Source organism: Phyllobates terribilis, unplaced genomic scaffold (genome assembly GCF_046119375.1).
Source record: "Phyllobates terribilis strain yellow unplaced genomic scaffold, ASM4611937v1 Scaffold_8__6_contigs__length_399053987, whole genome shotgun sequence".
NCBI lineage: Eukaryota > Metazoa > Chordata > Amphibia > Anura > Dendrobatidae > Phyllobates > Phyllobates terribilis.
The window spans coordinates 290,037,376-290,062,976 of NW_027362768.1; the positions used below are offsets into that span (position 1 = coordinate 290,037,376).

Sequence of the window (25,601 nt, forward strand, 5' to 3'; positions counted from 1 at the left end):
GGTGTATTTTTGAATATGCCTATATTTTGGGATACTTGGGACTTTTGGCACTAAAAAAGTAGTAGGCTGTGTGCCCACGTAGCGTTTTTCAAGCGTTTTTGATGCGGAATTTCCGCAGCGGAAACGCTTGTAAAACGCTTGGTAACCCGCACCCCATGGTCCCCAATGGGATTCCGCAAGTTCTATGCACATGCTGCGGATTTTTCCGCAGCGTTTATGCCGCGTTCAAAAATCCGCAGCATGTCATTTAATTTTGCGTTTCCGCAAGCGGAATTGCCTTTGTCCAATGCATAAAAAACGCAAGGCAATTCCGCATGTGGAAAACGCGTGATAAACGCGCGAAAAATGCGCGATAAACGCGTGCGGAATTCCACATGCGTTTTTCCGGGAGAGGACTTGCAGAAATGAAGCAGAAATTTTCTGCTTCATAAATGCAACGTGGGCACATAGCCTTAAATACAGTAAAAAATAGAAAAAAAAGAAAATTTTTGGCTTTGCACCAAATTCATGAACTATGTGCACCATTTTGAAGAATTTTCTCCCAAAACAGCAACTAATACCACAAGAGAAAAAAAAAGGAAAGTGCAAATTATAAATCGGGCGCTAGATATATTCAAATATATTCAGATACTCCTTTAGTTAAAAGGATCCTTGCAAACGGTACCAAAATGGGTGTAAAACAGAAACCAACGTGTGCATCCGTTTTCGGTTTGTTTGTAACAGATCCAGTTTTTTTTTTTATGCTGGATTCATTACAAAAGGATGACAACTGGACATGTGAACAGAGCCTTAATAAGTAGATGAACAAAAGTTGTAACTAAGTGCATAAAGTTACACTATAACCAATGATGCATTGTCTTCAAATCCAGCAATGGTAATCTGTAATCACAACGATTAAAAGGTAACTAAACGTTTAAATATTTTTGATTTGATGTAGCCCCTCTTTAGTAGTGTTAATCATGGGGATCTGGGTTCTGAGACCACCACCTTTCACTCACACCAAGGAGCAGAATCGCTTACCTTATCTTAGAGAGCAATGTACGGATGCACTTTCAATTGAGCCCATATTTCACTTTTGCACTTCATCAGGCATAATTTGAACACAAAGACTCCAACCAATCAGCACTACTATATCGGTTTCAAAAACATATAAAAATATTGAAAATGTCACTATTCCTCCTATCTGAGGGCCTGGATGCAGTGAATGACAGTTCTGCCGTCCAATCTAGGAATGGGGCGTGCTTAGCTGTCAGTATGGTGATGGACAGCTGAGCCGTCCAATCGGATGCTGGGCTGTGCTGAGCTGTCAGTGTCAGGAGTGACAGTCTAGCCATCCAATCAGGAACAAGGTGTACCGATTCTTCATCCATGTGTCTCTTGTCCATAGTAATTACCTGGCTATTTAACCAAGTTCTCTGCCTTTGCTGCCAATTGTAGCTTTGCTCATGAGGTGTGTGCTTGTTCTGTGCTCCTCGTATGGTATTCTGATCTTTGGTTCTCCATCTATGATTTGTCTTGACCATCCGTTTGCCTAGCCCTTTTGTTATGATCCACTAACCTGTTGAAAGAATTTACCCCTTCTGTTTTGTCTCCCTCGTCTCTGCCTCCTCCAGTTTCCATTGATGGAGGGTTAGAGTACGAGGTTTGTGGATTCTCAAAGGGTCCGAAATGCACTCAAATATCTTGTTCATTGGAGGAGATATGGACCCGAAGAGAGATCCTGGGTCCTGGCTTGTTCCATGAATGTTGATTGTCTGATCCAGCCTTCCATTGTAGGTTTCCTAGGAAACCTGGGGGTCTGGTGGCCCCCACTAGAAAAGGGGGTAGTGTCATGATTCCTCCTGAGTGTCTGGATGCAGTGAATGACAGTTCTGTTTCCTGACTATACCTACGCCTCACCCCTCTGTCTGTGACATACTCTCTTGGCTTTTGACCTCGGACCTCTTGACTACCCTACCTCACGGCTTGTCCGTGAGTAGTTACTAGCGTCACAGAAAAGTTTAGTTCTGATTTAAGTACATTTTTTCTACCTCCAGTATTGTAGCAAATGTTGATGGATGGTGTTGAGTGATATGCGTGATGCAGTAAGGGAATACATGTAGCTAACTGGTAATGCTTAGCAGTTTTATTAGGGTGGTCAAATGCATAAAACAGCTTTCAAGCAATGGGGGATTGAAATACTGCTAGACAACCTTTCTAAAAGAAAAAAAAAGACTTGATCTGTTGAAATTCAGCATCTGATCCTTTTCCCCCAGTAGATATGACTTGCAAGCCCCCCTCACATATGTATTAGACGTTTGGTTGCCATTTCCACTTTCTAATGTTGAAAAAGCTTCTATGTCAAGTCAAATATATGAAGCCCGGTGTGCGAGCTATCTGTGATGATTGGTAGTCCTCTGTCTTCATCACCGTGTTCTTGGGTGGAACTTTATGTGAAGATGCAGTCCATGACTTTTTAGTTACTGTTGGTGACGCGCCCCCTGGGCCATGTTTGTGTAGCGTTGCGCACGCGGGGAATACCCGGAGCCGGATCAGATAGGGGTAGTAGTCCTCGTGGCGGTGACCCAGTCCGTGCCCAGGGTGTCAAACTAAGTGGCGTTATTGTTATGATGGTATTAGTGTCCGACTACGCCACCCGTTGAATGCGGCTACGAAGCCGCCGCTGCAGTGCAGTCCGCTGAGGCCGGTGGTACGGATGTGCAGCGTGGATGGTATAACCCCCAACGGGAGGGGTATGGCCTCAGGGCAGCTATGTTAGAGATGATAATGGGAGTGATGGTGCGGGTGTCCCAGTACCGATGGTGCAGGTGCGACGACGGAACACGGAGGCTTGAGGTGCAGTTTCAAAAGCTTTACTCACAGTTCTTTATCAGGTCCCTTGTGCACAGTAGGACCACCCGAGCCGTGCTGCGTCCACCAGGTCAGGGACTCGGCCAACTCCCAGGCAGTTCCAGAGCGTGGTCCTGAGCTCCCCTCTTTTCCTTCCTACTGGCCGTCCCCACCAGGGACCCACCTTTGTCCGGCTTCCTCGGGCCTTATGGGGGCAAAACCTCTCTCCGGTTTCCCTGACCCTATGTGGCGTGCCTTCCTGGTGGATGTGGCGAGGGGTCGTGCCAAAGCTTGACCACGACCTCCGGTTCCTGGCTAAGGATGATTAACCTCCACCAGTTTGGGATCCGGTACCCTTCTCTGCCAACCCTTCACCCGTTTTAGTTCTCTCGTAGGATCTCAGGGTTCCCTCTATGCTTGCGTCTCTGGGCCTTTCTCCGTGTTCCTCTTCTTCCTTCTCTCTCTCTCTCTGCCTCAGGCCTGGCTCTGGAGCTGGGCCCAGACGGAGCCACAGCTCCCTGTCAGCCCTCTCTGGCTGAGCTCCTCTCTGCACAGACTCTCCTCTGAACAGGACCCTGTCCTAAGATGGTGCCCACCTTATATACTCCCTCTGACACCCGAGCCCAGGTGACTAGCATCCAATGGGCTCCTACCTATGCCCAGAGTTCCTCCCCTATCTGCTCCTACACTACTGGGATGTTCCTCCCCCCTCCAGCCAAGGACAGACGCTGTCGTACCTGCACATCTATCTGGTGGGAGTACCGTTGTTCTGTCCCCCGGAAATGGGGTGAGTGTAGTGCATGCAGCTATCTGAGCTCAGTTCCACACTCCATCCTTACCCGGGAGTGGAATACCACACCTCTGGTCTGAGGTGCAATACCCCTGTAGCAGCCGAGTCCTCGGGGTGCTACATTGGTCTTATAAATATTTCACAGGTTCATTCATTTTTGATAACTGTCATCAGAAAGTTCCTAGGTCGTTACATTAAATATTCTACTTAATAGAAATTGGCCTTCAGATTTAGCCAAAAAACACAATCTAAAGGAAAGAATGTCTTTTGCTATAATCTGTATTCAGTTATCTGTTTCTATTTTTCTAAAATGTCACCCTGATTATGAGCCACAACTCGGAGCTGGATAGTAAAGCCACAATGTTATGGATATAGCTACTTAATAATTATTTATTATAATGCATGGAGTCTTTTAATGAGACCTTTTTCCTTCTACATTTAAATGCAGCAAAAAAAAAATCCCAAGTAGGAGGTAAAATCTACAAATGACTAAAGGGAAATGTGTGATCAGAAAACGAGCTGCTATAATTTTTCTTATGAATAGTTTATTACTATCACAAGATTTCTCCTAAATGGTTGGGAGAAATTGCTCTTGGAGGATGTTTAGATCTCATTCTTTATTCATGGCAGTGATCCTAGGCAAAATTGTGAGTGAGTCCCCTCCATGGACGAGAAGCCCCCACACATGAATGGTATCAGGATCCTTTCCAGTTGGCAGAGACAGGACTCATGGTAGCACTCACATTCTCCGGACAATCATTCTCCCAAACAGTCTGAAGGGGGCTTCATCAGAGGAAATAACGTTACCCCAGTCCTCTGTAGTCAAATCCCTTTACTTCCTAAAAAGTTATTTTCTCTGATGAAGCCCCCTTCAGACTGTTTGGGACATCTGAAAGAATGATTGTCCGGAGAAGAAAAAATAGGCGCTACCATGATTCCTGTGTCTGCCACCAGTAAAGCATCCTGAGATCATTCATGTGTGGGGGCTTTTCATCCATGGAGGGGCTCACTCCTAATTCAGCGTAAGATCACTGCCAAGAATAAAGAATGGGATCTATACATCTTCCAAGTGCAACTTTTCCCAATGATCCTTGACCAATTTTGTGATGAACAATGCTTTTTTCCGGCAAGATGGAGATCATGTCACAAAGCAAAAGTGATAACTAAGTGGCTCGATGAACAAAACATTGACAGTTTGGGTCCATGGCCAGGAAATTCCTCAGATCTCAATCCCATTGAGAACCTGTTGTCAATCCTCAAAAGGTGGGAGGATAAACAAGAACACAGAAATTATGAAAAATTCCAATCACTGATGAGACAAGAATGGGTGGTCATCAGTCAGGATATCGCCCAGAAGCTGATATCCAGCTGCCAGCGTGAAGGGCAAAAGTCTTGAAAAACAAGGGTCAACACTGGAAATATTGAGGCTTTAAATAAAGTTGAGGTATTTGTCAGTCAAAGTTTAAAAACTTATGAGATTTTGATAATTGTACTTCAATAACCCGAGCAACATCTGAATAAAAGATCTAAAAACACTGAAGCAGAAAACTGTGTCAGCCAGTCTCAAAAGTTTTGGCCACGACATTTGAGCCGCCATTAGGAGCCAAGGTTGAAAACTTCTTTGAAGGCTTTTTTTTGCTGAGCCTAATGTTTGAAACATGACACCCCTTTATACACAGTAGGGTTTAGGTTATATTCCAGTTTCTGCTCCTCTGATGGACTAAACAATGGAAATAACCAATAAAGCCGTAAACGGAGCTCCACTGAGTAAAGTTCAAGGACATTTTGATACTGAAAGATGGATAAACATTTTATTCTGGTGTGGGCAAATACTAACTACCCATAAAAGATCTACATTGTAAACCTTGAGATAATATGTGACAATAACCAATCCGTAAACACTTGGGGTCTATCAGTCTATCAGTTTTATCATAGTAGTGTGATGGCATCAATAACAATTTGCTAGATAATTTATAAGGCTTGTCTGGGATAAGTTTGTTTCTCATAGGATTGACTACAGTGCATTTTACCGCTGCAGCTAGTTTATTATCAACAGTTGCAATCCAATTGAAAAAAAACAATGATATAATCCTCCTGTGCCACTCATGGATGGCATACATTTAGATCTGTAAAATGATGCACGGGTTTAGTAAATTTGGCAAATGTAATGCCTCTTCTTAGCACATACTTATATACTTCTAAATATATTTAGCCTATTATTCTCCTACGCATGGTCCACCATATGTGATGACAGATACTTTTTATATAGTAGCATCCAATAATATCCAATAATAATATCCAATCATACAGTCACCATGCTCATAATTATATAAAAAAATCACCCCTTAATAAGGAAAAACGAGCACACTCTGTATATTACCTCTCGAGAGTGAAGCAATGAGCTGCAGTCAGGATCCACTGGTCTGCCACTAAGGATCCTCCGCAAATATGTGATCCTCGTACTTGTAAACTCGCCTGCCATGGCCATTCTCCTTCTTGTGCCTGAGTTCCTCCAGTAATACGGTTCTGCAGCGCCTGTACACCGCAGTCTAAGGGGGGAAGTAGGAGGTCAATGCCATGTGGGCTTTAACAAGCTCATGTTCTTTACAGATTTGTATGAGCTGGGACTTGCCCCTCGCTCTAGAATGAGGGGGCTCTGCAGATATCTTTTATTAATTTGGGGTCTCAGATGTAATATTGATGATAAATTAATAGAAATGAATGGGATTATTTTGTATCAGGAGTCTTAGGACATTAAAGAGGACTTGTCACTAGTGTTGAGCGCAAGTGCTCGCTACTCGAGTTTGCATCGGATACTCGGGTATGCACAGAGTACTGCTTGTGCTTGAGGGCCATGCTTGGCTGATAAACAGCCAAAAAAACATGCGGGAATTGCCTGCCATACACGGGAAATCCCCACATGATTCTTGGCTGTCTAACAGTCGTGAAACATGCGGGGTGGTGAGTCGAGTATGGCTCTCAAGCACCCGCGATACTCTGTGTATACCCGAGCACCCGATGCAAACTCGAGTAACGAGCACTTGCGCTCAACACTACTTGTCACTTGACATAAATATATAATTTTTTTTCCACTGTTCCAAATGTAGCTGTACTCCCAAATCTGGTGATGTTTTTCTTTTGTCTCTGTGCCTCTCCATCCCTGAGATATGGCCCCATCTTCCCTGAGAATTCTACTCTTGTTAGCCAAAGGGGCTTAGTGCTTAAGAAGACACACAGGCTAAGTGCCCACAATGCAGAAATGCTGCAGATTTTTTCCCCATCTCTCTGGCAGGAAAAATGCATGCGGATTTTACATGCGTTTTTCCTGCCAGGTAGAAGCGTTTGTCAAGCGTTTTTGCATGCATTTCTGCATGCGGGTTGTCAAGTGCTTCTCCAAGTGATTTTAGCATCACTTGGAAAAGTGCTTGACAACTTGGTCACACTATATAAATCCATGCAACCGGCATGGATTTATATAGTGTGACCAAGTTAATAGTTAGAAAAAAAAAATGGTAAAAATTAAAAAATAAACATTATACTTACCTTCCGATGGCCCCCAGTCTCCTCAGCGATGCGTCCGGTCTCTTGTACGGCTCGCGATGGTCTAAAAGAACCTGCGGTGATGTCATTTAGTCATGTGACAGGTCACGCGACCGCTGACGTCGGCTGTCACATGACTAAATGACGTCATGGCAGGTCCTTTTAGACCATCGCGAGCCGTACAAGAGACCGGACGCATCGTACAGGAGACTGGGGGCCATCAGAAGGTACTGTAAGTATAATGTTTATTTTTTATTTTAAATTCTTTTTTTTTACAGGTACTATGGTACCCGGGTCTGGAGGAGAGTCTCCTCTTCTCCAGACCCGGGTACCATCCGCACATTGAATCACTTAATATCTGCATGTGCACATGTAGTGATGCGGATATTAAGTGATTCAATGCAAGTCAATGGCGGCAATTACGCTGCGTGACCGCAAAATAATGGACATGCTGCGTATTTTCCCGCAATGATAATTGCACGTTGGGGCACGTATTACCAAGCGTTTTTTAAACGTTTTCGCTGCGGAAATTTTGCATCAAAAATGCTTGAAAAACGCATAGTGGGCACGCAGCCTCACAGAGAGGAATTCAAGATGACGCCCACTTGGCTAAAAAGATTAGATTCATATATTCATATATAGGTAATAGGGGGCTATATCTCAGGAATGGACAGGCACAAGAACAAATGAAAGACATTGTCAGATTCAGGAGAACACTAGGAAAAAAAAGTACACCAGATAATATATCTGCAGCAGGTTAAAAAAATTAAACATTTATGTGACCGGTTCTCTTTAATTAGCCATGGAAACTGTTTTCATTTCTTTATGAGATTCAGAAGTCCAATAAAACCAGTAGTCTAGGACAACATTGCTTGTGGAGCATCATTTGCTCCACTGTGGTTCTTCAGCTTTAGGGTACTGATCACTAAAAAAGGGCAGGCCCAAGCTCACCGCCCTTGATCCACTGATCTACTGCAACCATTGTTGCTCCATTGTAAAGCCCCCCCCCCCATACACTATAGATTGCTGTTAAGCCAACAGCTATGAACCACGACTCTTCCATATACAAGAGCACTCTGCTCGCCCAAGATCTACTATGTCCTTTGGCAGACTGAGTATTAAAGAATCAGCAATTCCAAATTGAACATGCCGGATCCTTATCTCCCCACTTGTCAGGGGAGAGTCGGGAGGCCCCCATACACATTAGACTGTTGGCCGAGCTTGCCGATAGAATTTGACTGACCTCAATCTAATGTGAATCGGGATCTTAATGGGAATCTGTCAGCAAGTCTTTGCTATGTAATTTGAAGACTGCAGGAGATAGAGGCTGAAACACAGAATTCAGGGACTTGTCACTTGTCACAGTATGTGCTGTTGTTTACTAACTGTGAAAGAGTTATCACTAAGAAATTAACATTGCCGGACTAGTCTGGCAACGCCCCCTCCTGTGATAAGCAGCTCACTGTCTATGGGCTTTGTACACAGAGAGCCTGGTGTGAGTGGGGTTAGCTGTGGTGTGGGCGGGGCTAGCTTTCTCAGCTCTGCTTCAGTCTAAATCTAAAAGCTCTGATTATGTTAGAACGGCTGCACACAGTAATCTAAGTGATATATGGTTGGATTGAGCTTCTCTTTTCCTACTCTCAGATGAGGTATCAAAAAGCTGCTGACAGAGTCCCTTTAAGGGCGTTCATAAGATAGGTATCCTTTCAGGGGTTGGAGACAGAACAATGAGCCCACTTACATTTTTGGCACATTGGCCTGCTCTGTCACTGCGTCACTTACCGCCATCCATGTTTGTAATTATATTATGAATAGTTAATTTATCATTTTTTACAAGATCTGTTTTTAATAGAACAGAATAAAACTCGGAAATGTGACAAGGATGTTGTTAAAGTGCACCTGTCAGCAGGATTGTGCACAGTAAACCACATACACTGTCAGGTGGGTGACATTACACTGATTAAAATGATACCTTGGTTGATGAGATCCATCCTGTGGTTGTTGTGTAATCTTTACTTTCAGTTTGGAGATAATGATATGCTCATGCTATGGGGTGGCCTGTAGGGGGGCGCTCTATCTGGTGCTCTGCTTACATATTCATCTGTATGCTCTTATGATGGTTCACTGTGCCTTTACTGACCTGCCTTTTATTTTACCTAGCCCTGCACTACTAGATGCATTATGTTAAATAGAAGGCAGATCAGAGAACGATCATAAGAACATACAGATGAATATATAAGCAGAGCACCAGATAGGGCCCATCCCACAGTCCCTCCCAAATGCATGAGCATATCATTATCTCCAAACTGAAAGTCAACATTGCACAAGAACCACAGGATGGAATTCACCAACCAAGGTATCATTTTAATCAGTGTAATGTCGCCCACCTGACAGTGTATGTGGTTTACTGAGCACAATCCTGCTGACAGGTGCGCTTTAAAGAAAACTTTGCTGGCTACATTTGACTCAGAAACGGCAAGTATTCCAGAGATGATGGTGCAGCTTGACCTGATTAAAAAACAACCTCGTCTTAAAAAAAAAAAATAAGTAAATGTAAGGAAATACTACATAACCCAGCCCTGCATAGTAATAAGCCTCAAAATCATAAGTCTGAGGATTCTGTTACAGGTTTTCGTTCTAGATGAGTCCTCACCGCAGTTCAGTTCATCAGAGCCGTCCTCACAGTCTTTTACAGAGTCACATTCCGGATTAGTCTTTTTTACACAGGTCCCATTCGCACATCTGTAGTTGAAGGCGCCACAAGGAACAGCTATGTAAGAGGTGGAAAAAATATTATACCGCAAATCAGAATCACATGGACATCCTAAGTGTTCACTAATGTTCGATTACTCACGCCACAGAATATAACCAAACATATGGAGAGAAAACAAGTGTCATAAAGTAGAGCAAATAGGTCTATACACTATAATAAAGGGTCGATATACTGAGAATGTGGATGTGTCGATGTGGAACCAAGATACTGTTCAATGTTACTACCCATTATTCCTTATGATAGTTTTGGTCTTGTTCAAAACTCTATCAAAACCTCTTGCACATAATTATTACTATTTATTATTATTATTATTATTAGTAGTAGTAGTAGTAGTAGTAGTAGTAGTAGTAGTCATAGTAGTAGTATTTTTTTATACTGCTCCAAAAATGAAGGGAACACTTGCATATCACAGAATAATCCCAAATCAATGAAACTTGATCCGTCCAGTTAGGAAACACAAATGATTGTGAATATATTTCATCTGCTTTGGTGCAAGTGAATACAGGAGCACTGGAGAGGAACCGCGAGACACCCTCAAAAAGAAAATGGTTGTGCCGGTGGTGGCCTCCGACAATCACTTTTTCCTTATCTTTCCTGACTAATTCTTCTCTAGTTTTGTGCTTTGCTGGTGTCCTTGTCACTACTGGTAGAATGAGATGATGCCTGCAGCCTATTCAGGTTGCACAGATAGTCCAGCTCCTCCAGGATGGCACAGACAAACGTGCCATCACAAGAAGGTTTGTTGTGTCTTCTGGCTTAGTCTCAAGAGCATGGAGCAGACACCAATACATGGGTCTTTACACAAATGAGTTGGACAGGGACATAGAACAGTATCAACCCATCATTGGGACCAATAACTTCTCATTTGTGCAAGGAGGAACAGGAAGTGCAATGCCAGATACCTACAAAATGACCTCCACCGGGCTACTAATGTTTATGTTTCTGGCATGAATCTCAAATATCCTGTATTGGGACCTTTGGTCACAGCCTAGCACTGTGCAGCTTCACTGGTATACACCAAAGAGCAAAATTGTCAGGTCCGCACTTGGCGCCCTGTTCTCTTCACAGATGAGATCAGGTTTACACTGAACATGTGACAGATGTTAAGGAGACTGGAGTCACTGTGGTGAACTTTGTACTACCTGTAACATCAACCAGCATGACCAGTTTAGCGGTGGATCAGTCTGGAGAGGAATGTACCTGTGCAGGGTCACATAATCCTCCATATGATAGCCACCGTCACTTTGACTGATGTTTGGCAGCCTGTGTCTGACCTTACACTGGTGCAGTGGGACCTGGGTTCCTCTTGGTGTAGGACACTGCCCAGCCTCACATGACAAGAGTATGTGGGCAGCTCTTGGATGACGAAGGCATTGATGCCATTGATTGGCCCTCACAGTCCTCATTCTTAAGTGCAAATGAGAACGTCTGGGACTTCATGTATTAATGCACCTGATGCCACCAAGTAGTGCCATGAGTGTCCAGAATCTCTCTGGTGCCCTGATCCAGGTCTTTGAGGAGATCCCCTGGATGCCATTTGATGTTATCTCATCATTAGCATGCCCAGGCCTTTCCAGGACTAGATACAGACAAATGGGGGCCATACACACTTCTGAGTCACATTGTGAGTTGCCGTGATAAAATTTACTCAAACTAGGTCTACCTGTGATGTGAAGTTTTGACTCTGATTTTTGGAGTGATTTATAATTCAGCCCTCAGTTGGTTGATGATTTTAGTTTCCATTGACTGTTGATGCATCACTTTGTTCTCATTTTTTATAATTTAACAGGTTCAAAAACTATGATTTTTGTATACATATTTTTGTCCACAGGTATATTCAGAAATTTACTTCAAAAATCCATATGGTTATACAACACAGTTTTCAGTTCTGATACATTTTATGATGCAGTTCATAACATGTTTTTTTTAAACTATTACTTTTACAAAATCCTTTCCACGCAACTTTATCCCAATATCTGTTACCATGTTACCATCAGTCCCACCTAGGTTCAGGTGTGTAAACCCCACCCCAAAACTTAGCTTTTAGTCATTCTCCCGAAGTCCAGCTGTGCCTCTCATCATTTTTCAAGTATTTGTTGATTGGCTGCAGTGGTAAAGTCACATCAACAGCGCTGTAATCATTGAGCTCAGCAGCTTGCGCTATCTATACCAGCAGGGCTGTTAAAGCTCAGTGATTGGCTGCGGTTCTGTTGATGTGACATCAACACTGCAGCTGATCAATAAAAACTGGAGATGCAGCTACTGGCTGTGCTGGACCCTGGAAGGATGAATAAAAACTCAGTTTTATTTTTGTGTCCCTGAGCTTATGGAATAATAATCTTAGAAACAAGACAACCCCTTTCATTTTTAATTTTATTTATTCTAAGACACTCAGCTTTTCTATTGACCCTTGTCTAAGTTGCTCAGATCCTTACACTTTGCCATCATTCTTGCTTCCAGCCCATTAGCAAAAAAATGTTCACTTGCTGCTTCATATAACCATCCCATTGACAGATGGCATCGTCATGAGACTTCACCTGTCAATGCCTTTTAATGTTATGATGACTGTGCCCAATTGAAGGGGATGTCAATTACAAACCAACTAAATAAAACATATTTCATGGATTTCTTTGTTTTATTTGGAAGTACAATAAAAATTATATTGTGGTTCTGTTTTAGCCAGAAAAATCTATGTACCGTAAATACTTTTATGCCTAAAAAATAAAAAAGTATTATAAGAGTGATACCTTTATTGACTAAGCAGAAAGAAAATACAGTGATGAGCAAAAGGGTAACAATGTTTTGAACTTTTGACTTTCAGGCTCCATATCTCACCATCCACTGCTGCTTCTAATGTGAGACTACAATCATTTTATAGACAATCATCTTGGCTATCTCATTCATAAATTTGTCTTGCAACTATTTAGCATATGATTAGTTATGCAGATTTGTGTCATGTCACTGCATTGTTACTGTTTTGCTCCTAAAAATCTAAATTACATTTTTTATTATTTTGTTAGCATTTTGTAAATCCACCTTTGGCATTCAACACTGCCTGGATCCTTCGGGGCATGCTCTCGATCAGATTCAAGCATGTCTCGACCGACATCTGATCCCAGGTCTCTTTTACATGTTCCCAACGTTGGTGCATACTGGTTGATTCACTTGGGTATGTATACAGTTTTTTCTTCAACTCTACAAACAAGTGTTCAATTGGATTGAGGTCTGGTGACTGTGGCGGCCAATCCAGCACCTCTACTTCATTGTTATTGAACCATTTCTTCACCAATCTTGTCCAGCTGGAACACTATTTTTATTTATTTATTTTACTCACTTATATAACGCCGTTATTTCCACAGCGCTTTACAGACATTATCGGCACTGTCCCCATTGGGGCTTACAATCTAGATTCCCTATCAGTTTGTCTTTGGAGTGTGGGAAGAAATGGAAAACCCAGAGTAAACCCACGCAAACACGGGGAGAACATACAATCTCCTTGCAGATGTTGTCCTTGGTGGCATTTGAACACAGGACCCCAGCACTGCAAAGCAACAGTGCTAACCACTGAGTCACCGTGAACACTTTGTCATCTTTTTCATACCCATAGTGCTCGACTGTACAAAGTAACTCGTCTTGTAGGAAACTCACATATAGCTCAGCATTGAGACCACCATTGATCTTGGTCAAGTATCCAACGCCTTTGGCTGTGAAACAACCCCATATCATCATGCTTCTTTCACGAACATAACAGTTCCTTCAATTTCTCCATCCTTTAGCCCAATTTTCCCTTGCTTCTTCCAAACCCATTTGCACCCATCAGACCTTAGTCTATTGATTTTCGTCTCATTGCTCCAAATCGCCCATTTCCAATCTTCTACTGTTCACTTTTTGTACTATTTTTGAAAACTCAAGCCAATACTTCTTATGACGATATTGAAGTGGAAGCTTCTTCACCATTTTATGAGCCACCATTCAAGACTTGTGTAACATGCGTTGTACGGAGCTTGCATGGACGTCTGAGGTCTCACTATTATGAAGCATACGAGTCACCTCCAACTGCTGTGTTTGTCGCACCAGATCTAATAGACCTTGTGATGAGCCAACTTGTTGACTCTAATATTTTGCCTGGACGTCCACATTTTGGCTTTTGAATGGATGAACGGTCTTCATTTCGCATTCTTCCCACAGTCATAGCACTCACATGATACAGTTTGGAAATTTTCTTGGCCAAGAGCCCACTATCGATGAGCTGGATTATGCTGTTTCTGTTTTCTCGGGAAATCTTCTTCATGGCTGCTACTCTATTTGAACCAGTGACCTTTCGCTTGGGAATCAACCTAGTAACACACCGAGCTTTTAGGGAATGTGAGAACAGGTTGTAATTTGTAGTATACAGGAAGAAAAAGATTTTTTCCCCACCAGGAGCAAAACAGTAACAATGCAGTGACATGACAAGAATCTGCATAACTAATCACATATTAAGTCAAATTTATGTATGAGATAGCCAAGATGAAGGTCTATAAAATTATGGAAGTCTCACATTAGAAGCCGTAGTGGATGGTGAGATATGGAGCCTGAAAGTCAAAATTCCAAAACATTATTACCCTTTTGCTCTTCATGGTATATTTCATCTGAAAGCCTGCAAATTAACATTTTCTGGTTATCCAATAAAAGGATTCTTGTCTTTTTTGGACATAAATGTGTTTTTAGGTAGAATTGTTTTAAAAAACAAACAAACAAGAACACAAGAATAGGACAGAGAACAGACAATATTTGGCTGACCCATAGGTAATAATATGGCAATTAGATGTTACCTTCATGGCACTGCTCTTCATCTGTACCATTCACACAGTCATTGCTGCCATCACAGATCTGTTTGGCAGGGATACACTGCCCTCCTGGGCACTGGTATTGGGCAGGACATACTAGGGTAAATGAATTAAAATCTTATAGTGGGTGGTACACTAACTGGCAAAGATAAGGATGCCTGGCATTATACTTACCACAGTTCCTCTCATCCAAGCCATTGGGGCAGTCCTTAATCCCATCACATAGTGGGACGCACATCCCATCTACTATGCACAAGAATTCCCCAGGACAGGCTGCACAGAAATAAAACTTTATGGATGTTCAGAAAAGTATATATGTTTTTTATAAGTTTTAGAGAGAATGCTTAATTATGTAACTCACGATCCGTCTTGTTGTAGAGGCGGTAAGAGGCTTGAATCCCTGGTCCAGTTAGTGATCGGGGGCAGGAAAAAGTTATGGTGATGTTATTAGTTACTCCTTCTACTCTCTCCGTGTAAGGTTGGAGCACCCTCATGCCACACATCCTGTAGGAAGCAACAAGTAACAATAGCTCTGATCATGCTATATACTATGTGCATACAATCTACATATCATCTACGACTTAGTGCAGATGGAGTAGTTCATGATTTCTGAAGTTTAGAAAATGATTTGGTAACTTAAAGGGTTGTCTACCTTTAGAGACAATTGTTTAATGAATTAAATTAATGAATTTGGGCTTAAAATCCTTTTTGCAATTGGGTTTCCTTAAAAATTTTTTACAGTTTGGCTTTTAGAGGCTCTTTGTTTCCTGCACATTTAACATTGATGGGGTCTGTGGTCATAAATCAGTTGATAGGACAGACGACAGACAGATAAGAGATACAAACTCTCCGGTAAGACCATTAGAATGAAAATTTTGAATGAAATAATTGTAAAAATAATTGTTAGCCCCAACTATATGCATTTATCAAAGAAAAATGTTCCTGAGGAATCCCATTAAGGACAAAGACTTCTGCCAAGAAATGAATTGTATCGTTGTACCTTATTTATTCAGAGTTGTGTTCAGATTACTATGCACAGACAATTTACATATTTAGACAATTATACTGAAAATTATAACATGAAGGTAAAAAAAACTCCTACAAGTTACATATCTATTTCTCTAGAAAGAGATGTTCCTTCCTGTCTACAATATGATACATGCGGGTCACTTGACTGGAGCAATGTTTAGTCCTATTCAGTTAGCTGTTTCTTTTGTATTGTCTCCGTACATATCACATTGTATGTCTTTTTTTAAATAAATGCAGCGAGGAGTGCGTTCGTGACTTCTAATGACATGGATAGTCTTGTTCAATCATTCCTACCCACTACGTTCATTCATACTTTACATTACCTTAATATTTTCGTGTCTAGACCCATCCAGCCTTTTTTTTTAAGATTGTTTGCAATATCAAAGGTGAAATAATGTGCCTGTCTATCTGATCTAATACAGAAGATACCGAGAGTGCTGAGGTAAGAAGAGGCTTCTCACACTGCTGTCCACCATGTCTTTATGATTTAATAATGGATATACCAGGGTTGCTGAGGTAAGAAGAGACTGCTCACACTGTTGTCCACCCTGTCTATCTGATCTAATATCAAAGGTATCATGTGTGCTAAGGTAAGAAGAGGCTGCTCACACTGCTTTCCATCCTATCTGATCTATCACTACAGAATTCAGGGGTACTGAGGTAAGAAGAGGCCACTCACACTGCTGTCCACCCTATCTATATGATCTAACACTGGGGATACCAGTGGTCCTAAGGTAAGAAGAAGCTGCTCACACTGCTGTCCATCCAGTCTATATGATCTAATATTAGAGATACCAGAGGTGGTGAGGTAAGAAGAGGCTGCCCACACTGCTGTCCACCATGTCTTTATGATTTAATAATGGAGATATCAGGGTTGCTGAGGTAAGAAGAGACTGCTGTCCACCCTGTCTATCTGATCTAATACTGGAGGTACCATGGGTACTAAGGTAAGAAGATGCTGCTCACACTGCTTTCCATCCTATATGATCTAACACTACAGAATTCAGGGGTACTGAGGTAAAAAAAGGCCACTCACCCTGATTTCCATCCTATATGATCTACGACTGCAGAATCCAGGGGTTCTGTGATAAGAAGAGGTTGTTGACACTGCTGTCCACCCTGTCTATCTGATCTAACACTGGAGATACCAGGAGTGCTGAGGCAAAAAGAATCAGCTCATACTGCAGTCCACCTTGTCTATATGATCTAATACTGGAGACACCAGGCTTGGTGAGGAAAGAAGATGCTGTTCATACTGCTGTCCACCCTGTTTATCTGATCTAATATTGGAAATACCAGGAGTACTGAGGTAAGAACAGGTTACTAACACTGTAGTCTAACCTGGCTTTCTGATCTAATATTTGTGGTTCTATGGATGCTGAGGTAAGAAGAGGCTGCTCACATTGCTGTCCCCCTGTCTATCTGATCTAATACTGGAGATATCAAGGGGGGCTGAGGTAAGAAGAGGCTGCCCATACTGCTGTCCACCCTGTCTATCTGATCTAACATTGGAGGTACCAAGAGTGCTAAGGTAAGAAGAGGCTGCTCACACTGCTTTCCATCCTATCTGATCTAACACTACAGAATCCAGGGGTTCTGAGGAAAGAAGAGGCCACTCACACTGATGTCCACCCTGTCTTGCTGAATGATGAGTGGCTGCTGTGACCTGGAGATAATTTATACCACCTATTGTCAAGTTATCTCCAGGTCACAGCAGTGGTGCTTCCTACTGCACATGGTCACAGAGGAGTGTCCTATTAACATTCTAGGACAGTCTTCTGTCAGTGTAACAAGTGGCAGCAATTTTGATGTTCTATAGTGATAACCTACCTGGACAAAACAAATGTGATTAGCTAATTATATTTATTATGGAATGTATTTATAATATAACATAATAAGGACAGCACGGTGGCTCAGTGGTTAGCACTGTAGTTTTGCAGCGTTGAGATCCTGGGTTCAAGTCCAACTAAGGACAACATCTGCAAGGAGTTTGTATGTCCTCCCTGTGTTTGTGAGGGTTTTCCGGGTTCTCCGGTTTCCTTCCACATTCCAAAGTCATACTGATAGGGAATGTAGATTGTGAGCCCTGATGGGGACAGTGCCCATAATGTCTGGAAATTGTCTGAATTGTAAAGCGCTGCGGAATATGTTGGTGCTATATAAACAAAAAGATTATTATTATATTATATAATAGCATATTGATATTTCTCTATTTGTTTCTATTACTATAGAACCCCTTTAACTACCATGCTCTTATTTCATTGGATTTAAGATAAGATGCTGAAGTTACTGACAATTAGGGACAGCGTGACAACTATCTTTCTTATGTCTATAATAAATGCAAACTAAAAGTAGCAAAAGAAGTCGTACCTCCGATTTTGGATGGTCCACTGTCCTTGCATACAAGGGGCATATGTGTACTGTCCTGTCAGCATATAGCCTTCAAACCTCAGAGCAACCCCATACTCTGAAGAGGGGACCTGTCATGATAATAGGAGACCAAATTAAGCCATGTATATTAATCAAAGAGTAGAGGGAAAGTATGTGATATTGTCTGATATATATAATACCATCTTACATGGAAATCAGTCCTCTGAGATGGTGGTGACCATACGAGATGTAAAAACATGGCTCTCTGAATGGGAGTAGGAGCATACATACATACAGTTGTATTTCAGCTGTGCTGCTCTCTATACCCTGAAAAAGTGCCGGTGCCAACCCCATGACTGAAACCCCTATCTGCAGGTTAATAGCTTTTTTTCATGTGACAGGTTCCCTTTAATTAATTTGCTGGGATCTGTTTGGTGCTTTAAATGGATTTTCTGGTTTCAGAAAACTCCTTTTCTCCTTTTTTTTTTAAAATAACGGTTCTATTCTCACACTCCCTTGGTCCAGCGCGGAGTCTCCGCCACTGCTCACGGTGCCCGTCATTGTCTGACGTCACATTAGCAGCGCTGCTCGGCGGTTCTGCCCGACTTGACCTTATGAGCTGTTTTGCTTACTGACTGCTGTGCCGTCAACATGATGTCAGTGCTGCAAGTAAAAAGAGAGACCAGGAGCAGTGTCATGGATTCCGCCCTGGACCTGGTGATGGTGAGTAAAGCTCAATTTGTTTTTTTTAAACAAACTGCAGCCAACGGAGATGGGGTTTCCCCTCTAGGTTGTATATATCAATTGTATGCCCTATGGGTACAATCACACAATTATTCGGAATAAACCCATGGCACATACCACTACTTTATACATATGGTGTGCCACAGTGCTCTGATGTGCATTCGCAATGGTTTTGCATTTGACAGTAAGGGAAAAATAATCTTTTGTAAATATTCTAGTTTCTAGCTGGTAAAGTGGAAAAAAGACACAAGTCTATCATGTTCGACCAGTTCTTTATTATTTTCATTAGGTATGAAGATAGACCTTCTCGTCTAAGAATAAAAGGTCAGAAAGTAACAATACCAAATCATGTAACAGGTAAAAAAAAACTGTTCCCAGCAGCAAAAATAATACCGCACTATGTCCTATACTCACTGTTATGTTCCAGGTGCAATATGGATATGGTGGGTAGTAGAAGGGATAATATGGTGTCCTCAGGTGACCCTGAACATGGAATCCTTCCTTTAATACAACGCCCTCTTCACAGGCTGTCAGTAAAAATAAATGTCTGAATTTAGCATTACAGAACAGAACATATCCAGAAATGTAACTCAATACCAAAAAGTACTTTGCTCCGCAATAAAATCAGGTTACAGTAATGAAATCAACCATTTGCCTGGACATAGGTCTCATGTTACTTGGTAATATCACCATATAATGGTACTAATAAAGAGAAAAAGCGGGAGTGGAGAGAGTGAAATGTTTAAATGTAAAGTGCCCCCTGATACGGGATCTGCATTTAGGAAACTTATTTTTAATTGCTCCAGTTCATCAAAAATTAAAAACCTAAGCAACTTTTTGAATAGTTTTTGTTACAGATAGTTTACTTTTGTGTCTACAGCTCGTATGTACTGTAGATCTATGTGTTTGGATATAAAATTGAAGGGACTGTCTGGGACAATGATGAATAGGAAAGGTCATCAATATGAGATTGGTGGGGTTCTGGCACCTGTCATCTCCACCGATCTGCTGATATCTGTTCTAGCAGTGGCTGGATGTAAGCAATGTATGGAGTGTAGTGCAGCAGCTCTGTACATTGTTTAGTGGCCACTGCCAAATACTTCAAGTAACCTCCTTGTTACACACCTGTCCCTGCTATCCATGGCTATGCTTCCTTCACCTCGGTCCGCTGCCCTCTGCTGTGCTCCACGTCAGGTTTTGCAGGCTGCCCAGCGTGGTGCAGTGACGATATTTCCCTAATTCTATTTAAAGGCTATTTAGGACATGGACCTGTGTCTTAGGATTGAGTCTCAAGACTTTCGTCTGGTGTATGACACCTTCTGTGCACACTGGGTTCCACTGCATCCATCCTGCTGCTCCCAAGATTCCTGAGTCTGCCAAGTCCTCGTTTCCCACCTGCTTGCCGCACAAACGGCACCAGAAGCTTAGAGGATTCATCTTACCAGGTGAGCCTAAACACTTCTATTCAAAAATAACCACTGCCGAAACAGATATCAGCTGATTATGGGGGATTGTCAGACCCCCACAGAGTATTAGTAGCATCTTTGCTAATATATTACTTAACATATAGTTGACTGATCATGAGTGACAGCCTGTATTATAATCCAGAGCTGAATTAACAATTCATAAGGCTTCAGAGCTGACATCTTTCCAATATCAATCAAAATCGAGGATACATCTCTGAAATATAATAGAGCTACATCAATATTAGTACAATATTATTAAATATGCAAAGTATGTGTACACAGGCTATAAAATGGTATTTAAAGATGGACATGCCCCAAATATTCTTCCAACTGCATCTTATACAGTAGATGGGATGAGACCACATTTTAACGTAATTTCAGGTATTTTTCTGTTTCGCAAGGTACAATGGAATAGACGGCTTTTTACATGAAGTTACCACTGTTAGATATGGAATGTCTCAATGAAGAAAGCAGATTGGTCTAGTTAAAGGTCACATATAAATTTTATTGATGACTTTAAAGGAAAATCACTGGAACATTAGTTGTGTAAGGGCAAAACTAAACTGGTTCAGCAGAAATCGCCTTGTTTTATAAAGGGTCACATAGCTTGAACTGAACAGGTTCTTCTGGTGCACACTGTACCCGTCTGACGTGCAGTAGATTGCGCTTTACAATCTGTATTCCTGAAATGCTGTTAGAAGAACCCGTTCTGGATTTGGTATAAATTGTTTACTTGAATCTGTGCTCCTACACCACAAGTGTATGTGTAACGTTCTGCGGGGCGGTAGCTGTGGGCGAGGTACTCGTTTCTCACTCCCCAGGTTACATGAAGGTGGGGGTCCTGACTGGGTGTGTGAGATTCGTCCATGGGGGAGCTACGCCCTTGCAGGCTGCTTGCTACCAATGACTTTGGTTGGCCAGGACCAGATGTTGAACAGATCAATGAGGAAGACCACCAGTCAACAATAAACAGTCTTTTACTAAACAGCAACATGGTGGGGATTATGTACAATACATAGCGGGTACATACTGTAACTTCACAAACATTTCCTTCACAACACGGAGCATTTTTACACACGATCTCTTTACCTCTTCCAAGTTCCAAGTTTACTTGTTTCTACCTCAAGGTCTTTTGTCTTCACCACAACGCAACACACTACTAGTAAGTGAGAGTCCTATTCTCAACCCCCGATTCTGCATCCTCTTCCCTCTTAAGGGAACCAGTTTGCCAATATGGCCGTTACTTAGCTTCTTAGCTTGATGATGCTTTGGAACTCCCGCCCGGGAAACTCTCTTAGTCTCACGTTCCCTGCTCCTTCCTGACCCGTTACCTCTCTGAGTTATAAACTCGAGGCCGTACTGCTAGGCATCCTGTCCCTGACCCGTCTCCAATGCATCACTCTGTCCTTCGGTCACTTTTCCTTCCTCTTCTCCAGATCTCGCTATCTATTGTCTTGGTCTCCCCTCACGTCAAGGACTCCCACGTCATGTGGCTTTGCTCACTATCCAGACCATAGGTCTCCTTTTGGCGCACACTAGGCCCTATCTAACATCCTGACAGGAAACTGTCTCTGCCCTTCACTTTATCTTCTCCCACCTCTGGGCTAGTCCCAAACATTAACCCTAATTCTCCCTGCTGTTGGGCAGAACCCAACACTATTGCCAATAACGCATGTCACAATACACATGACACATCAAGGACAGGTACATTTACAACTATACACATGTCTTCAAGGAAGGGGGAACGTGGGCAGTATGTCCATGTCCTTACATATGCTATGTATGTATCATACAGCTCTTCTAAGAGGGTATACACAGAACTCATAATGTCCTATTTGGTTAAGTACACACAATGAGATTTTGGTGAGTTTTTGACCCGCAACATGACAGTATCTCTTGCGGGTACACTGAGTTTTATATGCAGATTTTCCCCATAGAATTGCATTAAATGCGCAAGATCTGCAGGTAAATAATGTATACGTGTTTTTAGTGCGTTTCCTCTGTAAAAAACGTATGAAATCCGCACATGACTCTATCAATAAAGTTTTGTCAACGTCAAATATCAGAAAGTATAAAAAACAAAACAGCTTTACTTAAAACTTAACATATCAAAAAGAGGCAACAACTGAAGTGTTAAAACCGCAATAAAAATACGTAACAAAATGCACTCAAAAATGCAATGAAACAAAATACAAGTTACCTAATTTACCTAACAGGTGCAGAAATGGTGCAAAAAATCTGCATAATCAAAAGCTCACCAAATAATCATGGGAACATAGCCAACTTATTTTCCAACCAAGTGCGATTCGACAAAACATCGGATTGGGCACTAAGACCAATGTTAGTCTATGGCTTCGTGCACGTGACCACATTTTTTCCTTGGGCAGAGTCTGTTTGAAGATAAAATTGCAGCATTCCCCAGTTTGATCTGATATTCAAATAGCAATCAGTCATGCAAGTCAATGAGTCCGTGGAAAACATCGGACTGCACTCGGATGACATCTGAGTGCAGTTTGTTTTCCATGCACTGACAAAATGGAGAAGATGGAAACATTTTTTCTCCGAGTTATTTGAGTAGCTAAGCCAGACCCCTTTTATGTCACAGCGGATGTATAGACAGAGAATGGGGCTGACTTATCGAAATGAGCAGTCAGCCAGCCCCCTTTACATACAGTACTAATCAGGTGCCAGGATAGAAAACTCTCTACTGTGTGTTTATTAAAGGGCCAAATGTGGAGCAGCCAGGAACAGGAACCATGTTGCTTTAAAAAAAGAATAATAGTAAAGGTCCCATGCACATTATATAGCTACTGGGCACACATTAGCTATCTCCCTTCAGCCCACCCCTACACAGGAACGCTTAGCGTCAGCTTAAAGAGGTTGTCCACTACTATACAGAATGTCCATATCGATTCAAACAGTGGAAATAAGATTTTTTGTAATTACCATCTGTTATGATTGTTGCCTGTGTGTGGCGCTATTGCTGACCGCTCACAGGCATGACGTGACCCCCGGCTGCAGCCGGCTCTGACATCCACTGATGTCACGTCAAGTTCCGGCTGCAGCCGGGTGTGACCCCGTGACGCGCACCCCCTGATTGATGGGCTGTGGGAGGTGTTTCACCGCACGTCACAACCCAGCATCCACCGCGCGCTTTCTCTCTCCTCTGCATCCATTGATAAGTCTTAGTTTGTCCCTATAACACAATAATTAACAAAGGTGGCATTTTGTGACAATATGCCTAGTAAGGATTCGCTCACACAACTGTATACATCTGATGAGTTCTATCTGATGTTTTACCGGATAGCACTCGGACCAATATTATTCTATGGGGCGGTACTGATTCGACATGAGAAAAAAATTGCAGTGGCGCAAATCGGATGCCACTCACCCATTCAAGTCTATGAGTGCAGGGAAAACACTGGACTGCACACAGATGACATCGGAGTGCAGTCTGATTTCTGCAGACTAATGGAGAAGATGGTGACATTTTGTTCTCCATCTCCATCTCATCCTCCTATTCTCTCATGCGAGAGAATCAGATCACATTAAACTGACACTGAGCAAACTCTAGCAGAGTTTGATCAGAATGTCTTTAACTTGATCAATCCAATTGTCTCGGAGGAGAGTACCTACACTCGTGTGTTCGAGTCCTAATTTTTAGACTAGAATAATTTGAGATCTTATAATTCTCCATCCCTGGTTACCAGAACTAGTAATGCTACTTGTCTCTGATAAACAGGAGGAGGCAAAAATAAATTTGCAGCAACCAATCAGAATGAGCATCTCATCTCGAAATGAAATCATTTCCCTGACTTCTTGCTCCGGGCATCTTCTCTTCTTAATGCTCTAGTTTTCACAAATTACCCCGGCTGCCCTGGAGCTTTCTCTTGCATTACACAATCTATTAATGACATTTTTGGTCGGCACGGAGCGGGTGATGTGGCCTTCACCGAGCATCTGTTCATCATATGGAAAGGAGAACATGATGAATTTTAAATATGCCTGGCAGTGTTTTAATTATGAAATCATGCCCCCCCGCCCGCTCGTATACTGAATCGTCAGCCATCTTCGGCTGATCTGGGGGATGTTGGCACTTTAGTCATCATTACATTTCCTTTTATCCACTGGTCTCAATAAGCCTAGATTTCATATGTAACTCAATAGCAATTTCCCATTATAACGTATTTTTAGTCATCCACTAGTTTTATACTCCCCGGTCTTCCTCACTTGTGATCGGCAGAGGCAGCACTGTGAGCATAAATGGATCATAGTAACTGTACATTCCCTGCCTCCAGACAACCAGCATCGCACTCCCAGATGACAACACTTCAGACACAGGCTCCTGTCGACTGCAGCCGTAGTGTCTGTAAGAGAGGAGCAGAGAAGCACATGTCACATTTTCCATGTCACTGCGCATTTCATATCACATCAGTGGATAAAACAATGCTACAATAACAAGTGAATGACAGAAGAAAACGAGCTAAAATTCTAAATAGTAAAACCAATGTTAAATCATACACAATAATAAGTAACCTAAACACTAATCATTTTTCCATATTATGTTTGATAGTTTTTAACCAGTTTAGACCATCCCAAAAAGTTATTATTTTTTTTTTCATTTCCTCAACTTGCTTATAAGAACCTTTGCTTTATTGAAGGCATAGTTATACTTTCTCCTTAGGCTATGTTCACACTAGGCGTTTTTCCAGCGTTTTTTTTTTCTGCAGCAAAATCCGATCTCTTGGCAGGTTTTGGTGCGTTTTTTTGGTGCGTTTTTCAGGATCTCAAAGTTCAGCCTTGCTTCCACCACAGAAGCATTAACACAGGTCACCAATTCAAGACATATGTGAAACCATATTAACCAGAATTACAAATGTAACAATTGGGGAGGTGAATTGTTCAGGAGTAGTTTTTCTAAGACACTGGCAGTGCATTGAGTTTGTAGGACACTATTTATTTTCACACTATGGTCTGCCATTGAGTTGCTCAGGGATTGTTCAATTTCACACCTCCGTGGGCCACATGTATTGTCCAATCTCACACCTAGGTGAGCCAATGTTTACATTTACACATCACTAAGTTAATTATACTCTCCTAATCCAAACTACCATCTCAGGTGACCAAGACAAGATGGTAAAATCACAAAAATAAATGAGTTTCACATACTGCTGTACTAGCTTTTTTCACTAAAAACACAGCAAAACCTGATAGCTATGTTCACACTAGGC

At 42.0% G+C, this 25,601-nt stretch overlaps 1 protein-coding gene across 3 annotated transcripts in view; it reads right to left on the reverse strand.

Annotated features, from left to right (window-relative positions):
• The window catches only part of TMPRSS6 (transmembrane serine protease 6), a 275,703-nt gene that overhangs the window by 8,366 nt on the left and 241,736 nt on the right, over nt 1-25,601 (reverse strand). For all 3 annotated transcript variants that reach the window (XM_073644385.1, XM_073644384.1, XM_073644386.1), the window contains 8 exons: nt 24,601-24,737; nt 19,319-19,431; nt 18,161-18,270; nt 15,123-15,265; nt 14,936-15,034; nt 14,747-14,857; nt 9,813-9,929; nt 6,000-6,168 (listed from right to left, as the gene is read on the reverse strand). In XM_073644385.1, the coding sequence (XP_073500486.1) occupies nt 6,000-6,168; nt 9,813-9,929; nt 14,747-14,857; nt 14,936-15,034; nt 15,123-15,265; nt 18,161-18,270; nt 19,319-19,431; nt 24,601-24,737 (999 nt within the window). The remainder of the gene's footprint in view (nt 1-5,999; nt 6,169-9,812; nt 9,930-14,746; nt 14,858-14,935; nt 15,035-15,122; nt 15,266-18,160; nt 18,271-19,318; nt 19,432-24,600; nt 24,738-25,601) is intronic.